Consider the following 21,665-nt stretch of genomic DNA (forward strand, 5'->3'; position numbering starts at 1 on the left):
TAAATGAACCATTGTTGTCATAACTTTGAAAAAAATACATTTGTAGAAATTTCTGGAAAACAGTTTCATGATATTTATAAAAGAATTAAAATAAAGAATTTACAAAAGAAACAATTTTTTTTTCAAAAGGAAAAGTGTTTCTTTAGGATAAAAAATGCAGCAAAACGCGGTTTCTTACGCTGTGCGATGTCCAGCAGTATGACACTCATACTCTCTGTTGTGAGAAAAAAGAACTAAATAGTAGGGCACATACGCTACCTGTTTACAGAAAAAGGAACTAGATAGTAGGACACTTCATTAGAGAAAGGTAGAATGCGCTGCTAGTAACAAAAACCTGTCTTGAAAACGGAAAAAAAATCTGGCCGATTTTTCGGCCCTGGCAATTCTCGCACAAGGCAAGGCCGATTTATCGGACTTTGGCACTAAAAGGGTTAAGAGGTCATTAGAGACAGTCACACTCATTACAAGTAAGGAACTATTCCAGTATATGCCCGCAGTGATTTAGGAAAAGCACGAGGAAACCAAAATCAGATGGATGGACCAGGATTTGAACGCAGGTCCTCTGAAATGCGAGTCCCAACGTTATACCATTGTGCCACCTCTCTCTCTCTCTCTCGGTATGATTGTGCTGCACATCTCTCTGCCTCAGTTACTTCTATTTCAAGGTTTTCTTTTAGAAATAAAGAACATACTACACAAACAGAATTCGTGTGAACTTACTTCCTGCCACGTGTTCTTCCAGCGACTCTACGTACGCAACTGCTAGGGCATGCAGATCCCTTGGAGTTGCTTCTAAAGAAAGAGAGCATACTGGTACAGTTGAAACATATTCTATACACAGTAAAAAAAAAAACTGCACCAGATACCATATATAAACACACCCACATCAGGTCATACAGAAAGAACATGAAAAGTAAATCTAAAGTGGAAACGAAACATTGCAAGAGAGAAAGCGGAATAGCAGTTGCATAAATTAATTGTAAGGTGATGACTAATGCGGATGACACTAGATTTTCACAGTTTGACGAGACCAATGGCCATTATTAAATAAATAATGATGTACAAGCCAATAAAGATCAACCACCAAGTTGTCAGTTTAATGGTACGTCTTGTGCTACGGGAAGCGATGTCAACAAGCACTGTTGCACTCAACCTCAATACCCCCTACTAGCTAACAACCCGTGGCTTCACTAGCACAATTTCAGGGTATTGATATTTAACCATTATAAAAAAAGTATGAGATTTATTCTAAACATTTATACTTAAGAAATAAACACAATAAATTGACAAGTGCATAAAAAATTGAATTTATAACAAAACCATTTAAGAGTCATATTTACTAAATATGCATATGCCTTTTTTTTATACAGATTAAGTACCTGATTTTTATTTCACCCTTTTACCAGCAACTATGTATGTGTGGACTATAGAATTGGATCCAGAGGGGAATGAATAAAGAAGGAAAATGAATTGTAAGAAAAGATACACAAGTCTACTTTGTACTGCAGTTCTGCACTTTATTAATATGGTACAGTTGCAGAATTTATATTGTTTCTTGATTTGATGCAATACCGTATTTATCCACGTACGACACATTTTATGCTGCCTTTTAGTTTTAAAAAAGTGTTGTGCTATCCTTATGCAAGTTTTTCACTTTGGGTAAAAAAATTAAAGTTTTATTACTGCAATGTGTTGTATGTTCATTAACTCTCCTGTGTTGGTTTTAAATATATATAATGTCATGGGTATTTAAAAGATGTGTACTTAAAATATCTCAGCAGTGCTTTAAAAGCATCCTGAATGGCGCCATTGTGCTGCATCTGCCGGTCGCCCAGCCAGCACCAGCAAGTGAAGTGAATTGCTGGCTAGCATTCGGCTGGAGGGGAAAAACTAAAAATAAACCAGCCATTCTGTGAGTGTGTGGGGCCATGTAGCGGTGTTGACCGTTCCTCCTCCCTCTCTCATCATGTAAATGTCCTTGCACTGGCACAGTACACAAACTTCAGGCATCTATTTCGACCGGTTTTTAAGATGCATACTGTGACCCAACATTATTGTTTTTCAGCACGAGATTTCCCACCCTTTTAAATGCATCGTTCCATGACAAAACTGCAGCCACTGTTAATTCTTAGAAAGCCGTGCTTTTTACTTTTTACATTCCTGCACAAATTTCATGCTGACTCCAATGTATGTGCTAGTTTTTATAAAGGGATCTGACAAGAAAGGGTAGCTTGCTGCCATAAAATAGCAAGGAAGGAATACATGGATATAAAAATTAGTAGCCTTCTCTTTGCTTCTTTGTTAGTAGTGGAGTCATAAAGAAGTAAGATGAGGGGGTGGGGGAAGTGTGCGCAAGAATATTGCCTCACTCACTCCCTCCTACAGTATAAAGTAGCACAGAAAGAAGACAAAGAGGATGGAGGGTTAACACCAGTGCTGTATTTCTTAAGCACCAACAAGGTGAGACGTGGAAAAAAGACTTCACTTGTTATCTATGAATTTCTACCACTTTCACTGTTTAGCCCTGGGACTTATTAACTGTCATTGCAAATCCTAACATTAGCCAGAATAGCAACCTCTTTAATTGTAATGGCAAACTAATGTGATGCGGGGAATCAACACGTTCTCTCCTTTAGCTGCTCCGGTAAGAATAGTTGCCCTTATGTCAGCTCTCTGTGATGCACAACTTGGTACCATTGCACAATCTCGGTGCATCAAGGTTACACATCAGAAAAACCCTGATGCCAGCCTTCAGCTTCAGTTTGTGGGAAGGTAGGTAAACCCTAGGCGGGACGAGATGAACATATCAAACGATAGCACTTTAAAAATTCAAGGCAACACCATCTATTGACTAAGTTCAAAACTAAACTGTTATTAGCACCATTAGTTCGCTAGCCACCGCGAGCTTCACAAAGCAGACAGGTCTTGCCAAGGAGAAGGATAGGACGTTGCCAAAGCTTATTATAAGACTGTGTGGTGGACATAGAAAAAAGACATATTCTCACTGTTTGTAATGCACTTGGTTGTGAAAAAAAAAATGGTATTGATATTTATCAAAACCGTGGAAACTAAAAGTTGGAGTCACATTATAATCGCAAGCATGTATCTTACAATTGGGAACAGCTAGTTGAAAAAACTACAGGCTCTGCCTGTAAACTGTATAAATAACGCCACGTTCGTCCAGGGCTTCCTGAACATCTGCACAGGCATGCAGGCTGAAGGAGAGGGTGCAGATAGAGTTTGTCACTGGTTTCCTCTGCTTCTATTCACAGTTGCTGCTGGAAAAGGAACCACTTCCTCTCCTCTTAACCTCCCAGGCTTATTTGCCTTTGAATTAAAGTCACAAAACAGTTTTTTTTTTCCTTAACTGTGGCTTGGTGTTTGAAAAGAGACAATGTAACCACTCAACTGATGAAAGTGGCACCAGAAAGGGTCTTGTAAAATTGGAATATATTTAATAAATTTAAGTTGCTATATACTTAATTGCAATTTCCAATCTATGAAGTCTTCTTCATGAACTCATAATCAAAACATTTGGGGTCACATTTATTTTCAGGTAAATACAGTATCTATATAATACACACATTACAAAAGGAAAATGTGGACATTGGCTATTCTTTTAAAAAGAGTGGTTGCGAGATCACAGAACCGAACTGAAAAGCGGAGCGACAGTCTGCAGTTTACCTGAGTGGGCGGAGTCCGAGTCGGAGGACACTGAGCGGGTGTGAGTGTGCACTACTTCAGGCAGGAGAACAGTCGACAGATCCGTGCTGCCTGTGTTGCTGCCATCAGAGCTCCAGCCTTCTATCTCTCGCTGCACCAATGAGTCGAAGAACGCCATCATGCGCGGGTCCTCTTTCGTCGATCGGTGACTGTAGTCATGCGACATAAACTGTGCACAAAAAATCCAAATAAATATACATCCCTTGGTTTTATCAGACTATAATACATATATATTACTACTTTTTGTACACAAAGTCTTCAGAGAATGTATACTTTAATTTGTGAAGCTTTTTCAACATTATTCATGTTCCTCACCACTGCAAGACATCACAAGTTTTCAAATACGCAAGTTCTCTTACAGAAAATAAAATAACATTTACATAATTTAATCACAAACCTGTTCACTTCGCAGAACCAAACTAATGTATTCTTCATGTGAAAACACCTTCCTTTGTTTTTCAACAGAGTCAGCTTCAACATGTAAGCCTCCTGATGACTCTGGTAATGGAAATGGACTCCACAACTAAAAAAAAATTTTTAACAATCCAATGTATTACAATTTACGTCTAATATACACATTTCAACATGCCCACTACACAAAAAAAGTACATGTACCTTAAAGTGCACACATTAACCACCTAGCTAGCATCAGTACCCAAAAACTATAGCCCTTATGACTCATAAATAGGTACAGTACACTCCCTATTTAACGCGGTTGTCGGGGGACATAACTTTTACCCGCGTTGTTGCATAACCGCGATGTTTCGATGTGACCAAGGTCAAAAGGCATAAAACACCGCCTGTGTTCTAATAGGTCGACAAGCACGCAGTTTTCACTAAACGCGGGTGAAAAAATAAAAATAATAAATTTTAAAGATAAATATTAAATGTTGAATTTTATTTTTTATTTTTCCGCACGCCGCGCACAGTTTGTCTTGAATTTTATTTTTTATTTATCCGCACGCCGCGCACAGTTTGTCGCACGGCCTACGAGCGCGCCACACGCCGCCATACACACGTGCGGCACACACGCTGCTGCCAGTCTCGTGGTGTCAGCCACAGTATCTGCTTCGTCTGAGTGTCCGTAACAAAGTAAGTGCAGTGTGTGCGGTTACACACGATTCTGTGGTCAAAGTCTTCTAAATAGAAAGGCCATAATAATACTTCAAACCGAATATGAATCGCAAAGTACCGAGTTTGATTGACAAAATAAAAATTCTAGATTTACGTACTTACAGATAGCGTGTCTTTTGTAGAAGTATGCAGCAGATACGTGAAAAACGATTCTAGCATTCGTACAATATAAAATAAAGAATCGTCTATCGTGTAAAGTGGTTAGTTAAACATTGTTATCCATGCTTACAGTAAATTATAAATGGTCACATGTGGGATACAAAAATTGCGCCAAAATAATTTTAGCGCAATCAGTGGCGCCGTATTAAAAAGTCTGTTAAACGTTGTCTTTACTTATTCCATCAAACGCTGTGTCAAGTTGCTGAGTGTGTGTGGCTCGGATCGGCAAGTGTTACATTCCCCAGCCTCTGGTTAAAGGTCGGGAGGCCGCTACACATAAACATTTCCGGGGCTTGTTTACTACCTCACGGCAAAAGTGGTACAGTATGGTTCACGTAAGTATTAGACCACTGGGAATTCCTCGGCAAAGATTAAAAATACGCTAGCTGATTTACTTTACTATTTAATGTTAAAACATTATACAAAAGTAAAAAGATGAACGTGTATAATACAACGAATAATATTACGTCTGTAGGTTCAAGTTGTAACAAAACATTTATATGTCTCCGCTTGTCAACACACGTGACCACGAGAAGTGTGCAGACTGGCTCAGACTTGTTGCTCCGGAAATGAGTGAACTACTCAAGGTCACCAGACTTCCCCCCTTTCGGCTTAATCGCCCCTCTCATCTCTGGCGCTTATAATCCACTCCTCCCGTCTACCCGGGTGTCTTGGTCGCATATTCTCGGCTCGCCTCTCCCCTCCCAGCGCTTGCCGACAACCAAGCCTATCCAACATCAATCCCCAGCTGAGTCACGCTGGATAATGTCGCTGGACGATGGGCTTTATCAGGTCCCCTGTCCGATGCTTCAATTGTGGGTTAAAAAAAATGTTAAGAACTAGTGTTTTAGAAAATAACACTGGGCTGGATTGGACCATAATTTGAAAACCCTACAAGATAGAGGAATAATGTACGGAGATATCTTGTTTAGAATTTCACTGCGGACATTTTCTACGCCTAGACTTTTTTCTGCCCGATGCTTAGTTTGTGAGTTACAACGCAAAATTATCCTAATCGGCTGTCAACCATTTATTCCATTATTATTACAGTAGAAACTCGTTAATCCGTGACGCGCTAATTCGGGAATCGGATAATCCGGGACGATTTAAAAGTGCAGAAAAAAAAAAAAAGAGAAGTAAAAATTGTCAGCGCTTAAAATTAACGTCACGCGGGCCGGCCGCCGGCAAACACTGCAAGCCTTCGCATGGGCCGCCAAACTCTGCAACGCTGTTTGTACCGACCCTTTGTGTCGTCCCCCTTTCAGCTGTCACATTTGTCACTCTTTAAACTTGAGGGGGATGTCCTGACTTCTGCTTCCCGTCTCCCTTTGTTTGTTTCCACCCGCCAACGCACGGCAGGCGCCTGGCGTGTGACGTGTCTGGCTGGCATTCGGCTGGATTAAGGAGGGGTGGAGGGGGGGGGGGGGGGGGGGGGGCTACCCAAAATTTATGTGTGCAAGTTCAGCACGATCTTATCTTTCTCTCTTCGGCTGTTGTAAATGACCGTGAACTAATGGCTAGGCAGTGCCGTATTTTTTTAAGCCGAGACTAATTCGAAGACGGTCCTTACCGTGAACGGATTATCCGGGATTATTAAATTTTTTTTTACAGGATTTTAATTATCCGGGCATCGGCGGGTCCCAATTAACATGAATAATGGAGAGTTTACTATTTTTTATCCATCTGCTGCCAAGGCGCAGTAAGCCTCGGTAGATGTTACGTCACATGACTTTGGCCTACCCAGCTGCACGCCGGTGTCTGAGAAGCTTGACAAGACCTTCCGGGCTTTTAATCGCTAGTCCGTGAAATTCGGTAATCCGTGATTATCTCGGTCCCGACCATCACGAATTAACGAGGTTCTACTGTGTTGTTATTATTATTATTATTCATTTCTGATTGGGGAACATGGTTTGACCCGCGATATACCCGATTCCGCGATCTATCGGGGCGCGGTATACCGGGAGTTTACTGTACTAGATTTTGTGGTGAATTACAATAAAACCAAAATAACACAGATGCTTGTCAATATGGTATATAACATCAAAATTGAAGTTAAAACCCCACACACCACTGATAAAAAAATTTAATCATTAAATTAAGTTTTTAGACTAATATTAACTCACATCACCAAAATCTATTTTTCTAATATACAAAATTCAATTAACTAACATTATTAGTTTAGCATGATATTCACACCAAAAAGTATGGACCAAATGTATTTTTAACATTTATTTTACTATCACGTACCTCTTACTACCCTTTCAGGGTGGCTACAGAAGTTCTACCAAAAAATTCCTAATAATAAAATTTTAGCTTACTGCACCATAAATTGAATAGAATCAGTACCTACTTACCATATGAGTTAATGCCCTGAAATTTTTTTTTACAAAAAATGCAGTTGGTAAATACAAAACAGAGTAATTAAGTGCATAGATCGGGGTAAACAGTAGTTTCAAATAATTATAACTAAAAAAAAGTCATGTTTGTAACTAGAAATTTTGACAGCATTAAAGGAGAGGGGAAATGTTGCAACGTTTCAAATTACTGTGTCGAGGGGAACCTGCGGAATCTTGGGCCTAAGGGTTTTGCACGTGGGTATAACCGATACAAGTTATCTCACTATATGGTCTACGCATTAATGCATGCAATAAGCAAAACATTTCATAATTTTCAAAAAGTTTTCATTTAAACATAGTTTTGGAGATATTATTTCCTTATTTGTTCCCATTTTAGAGTTACAACTGCATCCACACAGAGAAAGACATTTTAATCCCAGAGGGATCTGGACCCATCTACCCCCTCCCATTTCCAATATCTATGATAATGCACTGGGGTATGTTCAAATTTAGCGTCGAAGTACACACTGTGGATGTGCAACTGAGATATTTACATAGCTGATACCAGAAAATACCATGCTAGTCCAACATGTTTAGTACTAAACATAAATTCAAAAATCATTAACATTTGTTGCATTTTTTTTAACTAATGAACCACAATTTGGGCAGAAATAATATCAAACATTATTCCACGTTATTACCACACTACTTACATGATCTGTAGTAAATATTTATTGCATTTACGTAACATATTTTCATTTTCCAACATTTTATTTTTATTTGCAAATGTTTTAACACACAGTATTAACATAGATACCTCCAGAATATCTTTCATTGCACGGGTGTACAACCAGTATGAATCCAACTGACATGTTACAAAAAATGACGAATATCATTCTTGTCTGCCCCAGGAAAAAAAGTTGGCTAATTTGACATAGCATAGCTTAACAACACGAAGCGGTATAGCAGGCAAAAGCGACACCCTGTGTCTCGTTGACCAATAAAATTTTAAAATTTGAGTAGCACTATACTCTACACAACTCCGAAACAATATAACCAATGTATTAATTTTAACTAAATTTTACTTATTGTTTAAGAAAATAAATAACTATTCACATTCACTGAAACAAACATTGGAATGAACAAATATACCGTAAATAACAAATGTTTTCAAAAAGCAATGAACCATGTTTTAAAAAAAGCAGTAAATTTATGACATTTTAAGTAAACATTAGGTAACACACGAAACAAACGAATGCTCTCCATCTGGTTTATTCTATCAATTGGAAATTTCAAAACAACCATAGGTCGTGTCTGAACTTAAGTACACAATTGTGTACTTGCGACCCTGTGTACTTCACTTTCGCATGATGCTCCCTCCTCTTCATTCTTTCGCCCAGGCCATCATGTCTATTGCCAAATTCTTTACTTTTACTTTTACTACAGCTTTCCCTCTACAGTGGCAAAACTCAATTTTTTTTTTTTTATTCATATCTGCCACTTCCTATTTTAAAAGAAACTATGAAAATCTCTCTTACTGACGAAAGGGTATAAATATCTCTTGTAAATATTGCTACACCCAGAATGAAGCCAGCACTGAAGTGTTCAATATTCTGTCTTTTGATGACTACATTTAACATACAGAATTTTACTGCACCTTAAGTATTAAATGCAGTAAGATAAGACATTTATGGAATGAAACAGGTTATTTCCAAGCAATATGTTATAATTGTTTTTTAAACATTTAAGTCGGCAAACAAAAGTGGACATAAAAAAATATCCTTGCTTTTTGATGTTAATTTTGTAAAAAAAAAAAAATAACACCAAATTAAAGAAAAATAACCACCCCTTTTTTCAGGTCTCTATCATATCTATGAAGAACTAGACCTGTGGGCTTTTAACTAGTGCTAAATATTTATTCAATATTTTTAAGTTTTTCAAACAAAACTTTTATTTTTATTGATAAGCTGTGCAAATGCCAAATAATAAAATATTACATTCTGACCTTGATTAATTTCTCCACTCCAGAAGATGCGATGATACAGTTGGATGGGTTGAAACGAACTTGGTTCACAATAGATCTGTGACCACGTAGTATCATGTGCGCTGAATCAACCCACTGACCTAAATTGGAAGGATAAAAATAATAATAAATAGACATAATTACCACTAATTACCACTAATTACGCTTTTAAAATAATGGTAGTGTTTTACTGACATTACTGTTTAATGAAATACTTACATCATTGTATTTGGTAGCAGTACTATCTACGATGTAATATAATGAAAAGGGTGGCTCTAAGTGTACCACTTGTTTTAATTCTAATATTTCCGTAACCAGCCAACTAAGAAATATGAATTACCGCTTCACCACTTGGTTTATTTAGTGTTCTCTCATGCTCACTATAAAAGTTTTAAGCTTTACGTATTTTACTTACCTACAGTATCGAAAAACAAATTACTAAATTACCTGCTCTACCCTATTTACCGCATACGGGACACACATATTAAGCTGATTTTTTTTTGTTTAAAAAAAAATTATTGCTTCCATTATACAAGTTTATAACTTTGGATGGAAAAATAAAATTTTAACATTGCTCTGTGTCATTGAATGTGTGCTTAAATAACTAACCTGTGTTGGATTTTAATAGTAAATGTGTCACGAGTAAGTATCAATTTAGTTGAAATAATTCAGAAGTGCGTGTAAAGCATCATGTTATGGTAGGTCTGCCACCCGCTGGCAAGCCAGTAGTCCAGGAAATAAAAGTGAAAAATTTGTCTAAACTGAGATTTGTTACAGTAGTATAGTCGGTCATGCTTGGTAAAATATCAAAAGTTTATCATCTTACTCCTTGTGTGTCACACTGAAAATGTGCAGTTAGGTCCTAAATATTAGCTTCTTGCAGCAGTCCATTAAAATGGGTTACCATTAACGCAGTCTTTGCTGCAGATTCCATAAACCTACCAAAATAATCTAGATACACTACTGTACACAAATATTTCAAACACATTTTCCTTTCATAATACATATTAAAGATTAAATATTAATCAATACAATCATAGTGACATTTTTATCTCGATCACGGAAATAAAAATATGATTCATTTAATTTAAGGGTCTGATATAAAAATCACTCATGCAAAGGTTATTTATTGCATATTCCTTAAGCTTTAAAGTGGTGTATTGTGAGGAGTCTAGCATAATCAATTGGCTCGCTAGAGCACTCTGATTGCAGCAGTGTTGTGTACTATATTGTGACAGTGCTACAGTCGCTCAGGCTGGGGCAACTTTCGTTTCCAAGAAACAGAGGTTTTTAATATCTTGTAAAATTGCCCAAAGATGAATTATAATTGTGATCATATGGAAGTTTACTAGTAAAACACCAAAAGTTTACAGTCACACACCTTGTGCATCACACTGAAAACATTTCGTTCAGTCCCAAATAAAAGTTTCTTGCAGCCCTCCACAGTAATGTATTCAGTAAACCTAACAAACATGACCTAGACATATTATTCTAAATTATATAATATACAAATTTGAATACGTTATAATAATATGCAATATGAATCAGTCACGTTAGGAAATAATATATTCTTTATATTTATGAGATTGAAAACACAAATTACAAAAAGATAAAGGTCCTATGGAGAAAATCATTTAAAATCTTTAAAATGGTATATGGGTTTAAAATATGGCATATTCAATCTGATCGCTAGAGTGTTCTAAGTGTCGCAGTGTGTCCTATACTGCGGCAGAGCTGCAGTCACTTGGATTGGGGCTACTTTTGCTCTCAGAAAACCAAAAACTGCCCAAAGTTTAACTAAAGTACACTAGAGTCCCGTTATAGCGAGGTGTCATGGCTCCGGGTTTGATCCTCGCTATAACCGTGTCCTCGCTATAACCGAATTGGACAAATTTTGGCCCCCAAAAAATAAAAATTAACCAAAAATAGCATAAAAATTGTGTTTAAACCTGTATAATTGGAAAATAACAGGTTATATTAACGAAATTTTAATTTCTGTGAGCAGATGTGTGAATTCTCTTTAAAACGATACCCCATAAGTACGGATGCAATCGCCGATTGCGTCAAAATAACCAGAGTACCCTACCACGCCACGTAAGTATAGCATCTCAGGCCGCCAGCCCGCGGCCGACGCAGCATTATTGTCCTGCTATCTATCGTCGACGCGGGCTGTCTGCTGGCGGCCATGTTGGTTCGGGATGTTCCTAACAGGTGGTGCTTGTGTAGCGCGACAATTTAATTCCTTACAAAAAAGCAGGAGTGCGGCTGCGGCAACGCACGTACACCTCAAACGAAATAGTCGCTGGAAAACTATACTTTTTTTATTTAAAGAAACCTGTCAACTTTTTTAGAAAATAAATTTGGGATTAAACACAAACCATCACCACCCCTTTCCCGGACAGATACCCCAACAACTGACCGAAACAAAAGTTACAAGAAAACTGTCCTAGCGATTCGGAAATAAATACGGTAGTGCCTACTAGAGGTGTAAAAGTAACGAAAAAATATGTACCCGTATGTATTCCGTTACTATAACAGTTAGTACTCGTTACTATCGTTACGTTACTCGTTACTTCTGATACCGCATAACATGCTATGTTATGTTGCAGCAACGAATCCAGTCGTATTGCGTACGCGTACAGTATGACGTCGCGTAAATAATAATAAATGGAATATAAACAATTAACAATATTTGATAATTAACAGTTTTTGTTAACCAAGAAACAATTAAATCTCATTAGAGCGGCTTTTTAATAGTATCTCTTTTAAGATAACAAAAAAAAACGTGAAAATACGCGATTATAAAAACAAAAACATACATATTTCTAATTTGTAAAAAATACTTTCTTACGTTGCTTCTGTTCCAATCTCAAACTTTGTCTACACACGGCACAGATAACTAACGGAAGTTTGATAAAAGAAAGAAAGGACGGGATTCTATTTTTAAAGCCACGCACTTAGGTGGCGACTGCACGGCTGCAAGAATGTGACAGGCGTCAACGGCAAGATGTCTAGTGGCGAGCGAGAGGGGTGGAGATAAAGCAGACAAATAACAAAAGCGCGCTTCAAGCGATCACGCCGTAAATTCCTCAAAAATACCTCGTTATAGCCGTGTTCTCGTTATTACCGTGCTCGCCATAACGAGATTCTACTGTACATAGCATAGCTTAATAAAACGAAGTTATAGTGTTGTTAGTAGCAGGGGGCAAGAATTATGCTATGTTACAATATATATTATCATTGTAAAGCCAGTTTTTTAGATATTTTAAAACTTGAGATGACATTTTACTCCTGACTTTTTTAGTTTACCAAACATATTCCAGGGTAGTTTCACTATCATAAAGTTTCATTTGGCACACCGATACGTTTGGTATGTACCCTAATGTTTACGAAAGTGACCATATGCGGGTTTATGTTGCTACACGTGGGTCTGCCATCTTTGTGACACAGTCCCGTTCATCGACTTCCGTTCAATTTTCACAAAATTACTCCTACCAAATGCTGCATACCGAGAGCTTAGATTAGACGTTTACACGTCAAAAGTATCATTCCGAGCTCAAAATGTGCATTAAAATTGACTATGCAAGCCGCTCATTGTTACAAACCTTTTTTTAATGAATGCAATCAAGTGAACGCACCTGTTCCATTCAAGTTCGGAATTTTCCAGATGTAGAGATTGAAGTCATCGGACCCGGAGAGCACGAACTCGTCGTCCTCTCCGGCGAAGCAGCAGCTCTTCATGGTGCAGGAGTTGTAGTAGCCCGGGTGGTCGAACAGACACACGTGGTGGGGGGAGTGGACCGCGTAGAGCACGGGCGGCAGGCGGCGGCGGAGGGCCAGGATGTGCGTGCCCTGCTGGTTGAACCGGACGCTCATGCAGCTCTGGGACGCGTTGCTCCCGCCGTACTGGAGCAGGATGCTGCGGGCACAGACAACACGGACCGAGCTCGCCCCCTCCGCGCCGCCCGGGCAACAGATCCAGGTGGCGGGGGTTTGGCACTTACTGCTGAGGTTTCCTGATGTCCCACAAGCCCACGCCTTCCTTGGCGTTGGCCGTGGTGATGATGCGGGGCTCCACCGGGTTGAACATCACCGCGTGGAACGCCAGATTGTACTTTGCCAAGCAAAAAGGGTCTGGATGCAAAAAATAAACATAATCTATCAACACTATCAATGAACAAAACACAAGTCTTTCGTCAATTTAATTTAGAGCACCCGGTCTAAATTGCATTCTCCTTTTATCTTAAGTTTGACCAAGCCTATGAGATACTAGCAACCCTAATTCCGCTTTTAATTGTGAATATTCAAAAATTAAAAAAAAAATCAACATAGAAAAATTTAATTTTGTATTAATTTGTATTGAAAATATGACAAAAAAATTATAAAAAAAGATATGTTGATCCGATTGCTACCAAACTTCACAGGATCCCCAGCTGGGCAAATCTGAAGATTGCCTGAAAATTTCATCAAAATCAGTCCAGCCGTTTTGGAGTCCATAAGGAACATACATACACACATTGATTTCTAAATTATATTGATTGATTTTATGCTCTGTTTCTGTAAACCGCTATCATGTTAATTTTTAACCTAATACGTATATATAAATTTTACAACCTAGCTTGAGACCATTAGTTATGGACTGCTCAAGACTTTTAAATCTGGAAGTACAGACTACTCGACTCGCTGCGCAAGTCAGTTGCTGGGAAACACCATGGGATTGGTGGAGAGTTCTGCAACCAGGGTAGCATCGCGACAAGAGGAGCGGGATGCTAGCACGAGTGTCCTCATCAAAGATCTACCGCCTTGAACTTTCCCCCAGTGTGTCAAGTGAGTGAGCTACAAACATTCACGAGGGACTACAAGCACCACGATGGCTGCAAAGCTGTTGTAAACTGCCACCCTCACGTAAAGTTCCAAATAGAGGTTTGTGTTTGCAGAAATGGCAGGGAAGCCTGTAAAATAAAGTGAACATAGTTTTTACCTAATGTCTAACTTATGTCTCTTGGAAATGCTTGCTTCGACAAAACACATTAATTAGACAGCTGCACAAAATCTTCAACTTAAGCTTATGACACAGAATTAGCATTGCCATAGAATGAAACTATCCCTGAGTTAAGTTGCTAAATGAATATCATTAGCAGGACCCTCTGAAGGAATTGTTGAATGGATCTCAGTAGCAAGACCCTTTGAAGCAAATCACAGTGCTGAACAATTATTTTGCATTATTTGAATTAATTTCACAGCTAAGTGGATCCACAGACTAATAAATTTTGTTCAGTGTTAAAGTTGGGGAATTAGAAAATAGGGTTGCTAGCATGGATGAAAATCGACAGAAGGGGAGCCATGAATAAAAAGCCCCTCCATGAGGTGGCCCTATTTAACTTGCAAAATCGTAACTGTGAAAAATAAATGATAAACATTATCCATGTGCCCCTCCCCCCTTTCCCATGGGAATACAACAAATTTTTTCTCCTGGTCTTGTATTGATGTATAGTGTGTTTGCTATATGTTTCAATTAATTTGCTATATTTAAATTAATTTGCTGTGTGTTTCAATGAATTCTGGCCAGTTTAGTGCTATGCACCATTACCCGCTGCAAAACAGCAAGCTAACTCATGTCCACCTTTAATTATGCCACAAGCATTTTGGAGTTGGTTGAGCATGTCCTTAAGTCCATAACATGTCAACTATATGCCAGTCCCATTTTTTAAACCTCTTATGCATGAGTAATTATATTGGTTTCGACTTACCTATATCTGTAAAAGATTTTTAAAACATTCAAATATACGGAAACTTATTTTTTACATGAAGGTATCTTCAACTTTCTTACACTTATATAGGGCTATTAGGAGCCACAAATAGTTATTCCCTTATTGGTCACTATTTTGGTCAATATCTACAGTGCTCAGCAAATAAATTTTCTTTGACCAATTTCGCTTCCATGCAAATAGGTATTAGTAAATACAGCTCGTAAAAAACATGTGACTTCAATTTTACAACTCTGAGAAATTCAGACAGAAAGTAACAAATAATTGAACAAGACATACCTGGATTAACATGTTCACGAATATCATACAAAAGTATCCTGCCATCGTCACAGGCACTTGCAAATACGTTGTCATTCAATGGGTCAATGGAGATACCATACACAGGCTGGTCATGAAGGAATACATCATGAACGTTGCCTCTAAAACATACAGAAACCCTCAACTATAGACAAAACTAATCTACAAGACAGTCACAAAATTATTAAAGAAAAATTCAAGTGGATTTCAGCATTAGTTAAAAATTATTTATTATTCTTTAAAATATTTACATTGTATCAAAAAATTATTTACGTAGTCATTTGCATGCATAGTAAGTCAGTATACACTAAAAAAAATTCAATGCCAATACATTAACAATAAATTACTTTATTTAATGATCATACATAATTGATGGGATGAATATTTTAGATGAATTACTAAAAAAGATAAACGAACACGGAAACAAGTGCAGTGTTACCTCAATGGGCAATGGACCTTTGCAATGCCCTATGCTTGCTTAACTGGATTCAAACCCAAATGCAGCGGTGAAGAGAATTTTGTAATCATGTGTTAGGTTTGAGATGAATAAAGACAGACAGTACTAGCTAAGGCAACAAAATCGTTGTCCTACTAACAAGAACAGGAAATAATGAAGAATGGTTGGGTGCATCATAATATTCCAGTTTTCCTAACCATGGAAGTGTATGTGTGTGTGTGTGTGTGTGTGTGTGTGTGTGTATATATATATATATATATATATATATATACACACACACACACACATATTAGTGTAAAAAAATTCTTTGTGTTCAATAATATAATTATAAAAACAACCTTAGATAACTGAGAGTGAAAATGTAGGATGGAGTATTTTATAGGGATGTTCGAGTACCCGATATTTTCGGATACGGTTCGAATCCACAATTACCCGATTGTTGTAGGTACATGGATTCGAACAGTATTACGAATATTCACAAAAGTTATAAATTAATTTAATACTGCTCAAAAATACTAGCAGTGAAAAATAAAATTAGGCTACTATTACGACAGTAGTTATAATATGAGGTATCAAATAAAGATATCTAAATTAAATAATTAACACAGTGAATTTCGAGATTTCGAGAGCTTAACTATAATTACTAATTTTGTCGTATAGCAAACTATAAACTAAAAACAATTACATACCTACAAGAAAAAAAGTCTTGGCTATTTATTGGAGAAAAAATGGTTTAGTTTGCTGAAACGTTTATAAAATTAAGATTTCCCTGTGGCGTGCAGTTTATTACGATTGAGTTTGAGAATCGAATATGTTTTGGTTTTCATATTTTAAAGTGTTTATTATTAATTAAGTTTACATAATTATAAACATTTCAATCTCAGTGTAATAAATAATTGCCAGTAGTTACAGTTAGACAAAAAAACAGACATTATTTTTAGATTAATCAGTTATTTTTAATTATTTTGTGCTTAATATTCGGAATCAGATTCTTATCTCAAATATTGCCAGGGATTCAAATCGGATTCGAACCGAACTGAAAATCAAGGATTCGCACATCCCTAGTATTTTAAAAACAAAACGAAGTTGAAAATTATACCAGAGCAGTGGTTTGTCCAGGCAAAAAGCTGTAACGAGTCACAATCGTACCGGAATAGATAATGTTCATTGCACATACATTAACACGTGAAAAATATTTCATCTGAAGTTTCAGGTAGTCCGGTGTAAAGTTCTGTCTATGATTTAATTTACTCTAAATTGTTAATGGTGTTTCTCAATTAAAAGAGTTGTAATGAATTTTGGTAATTTATTTTTCTCATTTTGCAAATTTACATATCCTTTACAAGATGTGTCAGAAAGAAACGATACAAACCCTCACTCATTACCGCCGATTACTCCTCAGTCCTGTACTTTCACAAAATATGTCCTTAGCGAATTTGCTGTCCACGTACGAGATAACACGGGAAACTACGTCCCAGTGGACCATTAGGACACACATCTCGATCCTAATTTATAGTTCATGAAATCCAAAAGATAAAGATAACAAAAGTTTTAAACTTAGCAATGGCACGGCCCCGGCACACAGGTGTGAAACTATCTGCCCTAGGCTCTTATAAAATGTTATTTGCGAGCCGCCAAACGGTGCAATCTGTCGGCACAGCACTGAATCTACGACTGAAGAGACTACGTGACCACTCGCAACCACGCAGGGAAGAAGCAGTAACTTGACCTCAACGACAAATCACAGCACAACACAGTGCAAAAACACAACAGTATACAAATTTCCTAACCCTCGCAATGAGGCTTTACCTGCAAAAAATAAAAACAGGAAAAATCTCAAAAGTCTTTACTGATTGGCTGGTGAGAAAATATGATAATTCTACCATCTCTCCTGAGAGTGAAACTTTTCGGATTTTCCCATTATAAGAAATACGTACACAATACCCCAGAAAGTATCAGTACTGATTAATAAAAAAAGTCTAAAAAAAAATGACTGTCGAGTTGCACATCTGTCTCTCATTCTTTCTTTTACCATCACAATATACGAGGTTCTAGAAACATAATTATAACTTCCAAATAGCTCCAAATGTAAAATACAAGCATAAAAACAATATTTATGGTAAATACAGGGTGTCTACCAGATCTAGTAAATTAAATTCCCTGATTTTTCCAGGTTTTCCAGGTCTAAAACTGAATTTTTCCAGGTTTTCTTTAACACAATTACGACATTCCAAGAAACTGAAAAAAATTGCATAATATTACATTGACAAGTTTCAAAGTATTTCAACTTACTTAAATTAGTAAAAAAATTACCTTCTTCCAAACGTGGCCAAAGTGATTCAATTGATGGCAAATAAAAGATGCTGCTACAAATATTTCACACACTTCCTTTTGCAAAAAAAAAATTAGTAAAAGGAAGCTCCCATCAATTTCGCAGTGACTCAACTTTTGCATCTATTGCACTTACTTCAGAACGAGCCAAATCCAACATTCGAGCCTTCTTCAACTGCAATGCCTTGATCTCCTCTTCAACTATTCTTTTTTCTGCCTTCTTCTTGTCTGTAGCTTCCTTTTCTTTTTGTTTTGTTTGCAGGGCTTCCTTACGCCTACAACTAGCATTTCTTACATACTGCTCTAAACCTCCAGAACGTTGAACAAAGTCATACATCTGTCTTTGTGCGATCAGTATTTCTTCCTGCAAGTTTTCAGTCAGCTGATTAGAATTCACTGAAAATCCTCTTTCCAATGATGCATTTCCATGGGAAAGTACCAACACCATCCTCACAAACTTTAGAAGGCCTGTTTTGGAAGCTACTGTATATGCCTTAAGAATGAGCATCCACAAGTGATCAAGGCGCCCGTCTTCTCGAGAAAAAGACGAGAACAGTGCTGCAGAATCTTGCAAGGAACATACCAAATGATATGATCACTCAATGTTATCAGCTTCTTGTCCTGATAGCCACCTGTTTTGAAGACAACATTCTAAACTGTACTTCACACGCTGTTTCCTCACACCCGAATTTAAAGCCACAGACGGACATAAGCAGGAAATTCCCTTGGTGAGATTGTACTTCAGGGGACTTTTGTCTTGAAGTTTTTTTACCATAACCTTTAGACAAGTCCTATCATTTTTCTGTAACAGGACAGACTTTTCTGGTACTTTCTCTTTTTTGATGGCATGGCGTACTGCATAACCCAACTTGATATTGTTAGCAGTCAATAGATTTTCCTGGTTATCTACATCCAATGGAGATACATTGCATTTCTCCCTAAAGCTCTTCAGTACTTCTGGTTTCAAAATTTTCCTGCCAAAGCTAATAAAACCAGTGAATCATAGAGAAAAGGTGCCATGGGTGCTTCACTTTGGAACATTGTGAGAAACAATTCCAGCTCTGATGCCAAAAAACGGAAGAATGTCAATTTTACTTTTAGAAGATTATCTTCAAGAGCACATTTCACTACACTGAAAGAGAGAGATGAAATAGAAACTTCACTAACCAATTTCTTTAGGTGGGGTAACGTTTTCATGGCACGCTCAGCAACTGCAGTATTCCATATGATTGCACAAAATTTCTTGGGAAAAAGTTCTGATCCAGTTATTCTAATGTAATCTGCCCTCCTTGCAGATATGTGCTTAAACAAATAGTAACTGTGCCTCAAAAAACTAAAAAAGTTCCTTTGTGTAGCAGAAATTCCAGTTTTGAAAGCACCATGGACCGTATGAAGCCCACAGCTACCAATTTCTAGCAAAGATGGTGAATCTTCACCAAAAGTGTCTGTGATATGTATTTTCAACGCTAACAAAAATGTCCAGTTTACGTTGAGGGCATCCATAGATACTTAAAATTAAATGCACCTGTCGGTATAATCTGAACGTGGGAAGCACATGCTGCAGCACGTCACGTCAGCAGGATAACAGACCATCTTGAACCAGTTTGTATCACGTGATTTGATGCCACTTCCGAATCCGATGGTAAATAAAAGAATTTGGACGTGGGAACTGTTCGTTATTTGCCATTCAAAAATAAAAATGGGAGGGGATACACATGATGCCACGCCAATGCAAGCTGATCAATAAACAAAAAACGTATTGCCAACTACAACCTACCAAACAAAAATTCCCTGATTTTTAAAAAAATTCCCTGATTTTTCCCTGATTATTCCCTGATTACAAAATTCCCTGATATTTCCAGGTTTTCCAGGTTTTCCAGGGTCAGTAGACACCCTGTAAATAAAATACTGAAAATTACATCTACACAAATAATAACCTAGCAAACCAAGTTAAAACCAGTAAAAACATAGTTAAATGGCTTTTTCTGAACAAAATAACTAAATATCACAATATTACTCATAAGAATATTAAGAATGATAAAACACAAGTATGAAAAACTAGGTCACTATGACCTTGGACCAAATAATCAGCTAATATACTATCTATCTGGCAAATATAATGGCATAAGAATACCCTGCAAAGCTGGGGAGGACAGGGGTCTTGCAATGCTACAAAGCAAATGGGAGTATTCTACATTTTATAAAAGTCCATCGCTCTACTGTTTCCAAAAACTTCTAGAAAGCTTACAATATATTTTTTTTTTAATTTTTTATTATTTTATGGAATTCTATTTCTTAATGTCCTATTTTAACTGGATTGTTTGCTGCTGCTCTCAGATCTGTCTTTATTTAATTTGTGTTTCAAATTATACAGAGTTGTTTGTTTCATTGGTGCTCAAGCACATCCTTACAAATGCTGTTGAAGCAAACCTCGTAATTACTCATTACTATTATTACTACTACCCCTAGCACTTCCTAATGTTTTCTCTGGCTTTAGAGATACAACTTAACCTTGCCTACTTATCACTAACTAGTTTTAGCAAAAGTACACGCAACTGTAATCGAAAGAAAGCTGAATCTATTAACAATGATTGCAATTCAATACTCTTTTCCATCACTTTTTAAAAAAACCAATTTTGCTACCACTAATCAAATAATAGTTCCTGGTGTTTGGGTATGATTTACACATACACTTAACTCCCTTATGGTATGATATGATCTTAAAGGAGGCAAAACAAACTAAATAAATAAACTCTCCGAAGAATATTTTGAACATCCGACATACTATGCAAATGGTTTTTTTCCTGACTATGGTACACAAGTATATATGTCACAATTTAATGTCACCTTGTTTGTCACTTTCCACAGGAAAAGTAAACTCCCACAAACAAAAGATGAGAATGTTTGCTGTATAAAATGCACAGTGAGAACTCACGTTTCAACATCATGTGCAATGACTTGATCATCATTCCCGGCTGAGAAAACCCTTCTGTTAGCACTGTCAAAGCTGAGGCAGAATATGTTGCTGATGTGCTGAGTGCGCATGGCATGGGGTGGTTTCCCTCCATGTATAGCTTGTTCCACATCCCACACAAGGACCCTTCGGTCATCACCACCTGAAAAATCCATCATGCATAGTTAGAATACACCACAAAAAAAATTAACAAAGAGAAAATAATAAAAACCAGAAAAAAATATTTATATGAAATCACACAATCAAGAAATGCTGGAAAACTTTTTAATATAACCAAAAAAAACACTAAAAGCCATCCAAACATTGTATGAAGAAAATAAATTATACAAACTATATGCTGAAAATAAAAATTAAAAGACAATATATATATATATATATATATATATATATATATATATATATATATATATATTTAGATTTGAAAGCATTAGAGTGTGAAATGTATGGTGAGATAATAATTTTA

General features: G+C 37.0%; 1 protein-coding gene across 2 annotated transcripts in view; it reads right to left on the reverse strand.

The window, feature by feature from the left end:
- LOC134533019 (DDB1- and CUL4-associated factor 5) overlaps positions 1 to 21,665 on the reverse strand; it is a 61,400-nt gene that overhangs the window by 26,381 nt on the left and 13,354 nt on the right. For both annotated transcript variants that reach the window (XM_063370159.1, XM_063370167.1), the window contains 8 exons: positions 21,164 to 21,344; positions 15,423 to 15,562; positions 13,380 to 13,509; positions 13,014 to 13,294; positions 9,358 to 9,476; positions 4,121 to 4,246; positions 3,685 to 3,892; positions 721 to 792 (listed from right to left, as the gene is read on the reverse strand). In XM_063370159.1, the coding sequence (XP_063226229.1) occupies positions 721 to 792; positions 3,685 to 3,892; positions 4,121 to 4,246; positions 9,358 to 9,476; positions 13,014 to 13,294; positions 13,380 to 13,509; positions 15,423 to 15,562; positions 21,164 to 21,344 (1,257 nt within the window). The remainder of the gene's footprint in view (positions 1 to 720; positions 793 to 3,684; positions 3,893 to 4,120; positions 4,247 to 9,357; positions 9,477 to 13,013; positions 13,295 to 13,379; positions 13,510 to 15,422; positions 15,563 to 21,163; positions 21,345 to 21,665) is intronic.

This window comes from Bacillus rossius, chromosome 1 (genome assembly GCF_032445375.1).
Source record: "Bacillus rossius redtenbacheri isolate Brsri chromosome 1, Brsri_v3, whole genome shotgun sequence".
Lineage (NCBI taxonomy): Eukaryota > Metazoa > Arthropoda > Insecta > Phasmatodea > Bacillidae > Bacillus > Bacillus rossius.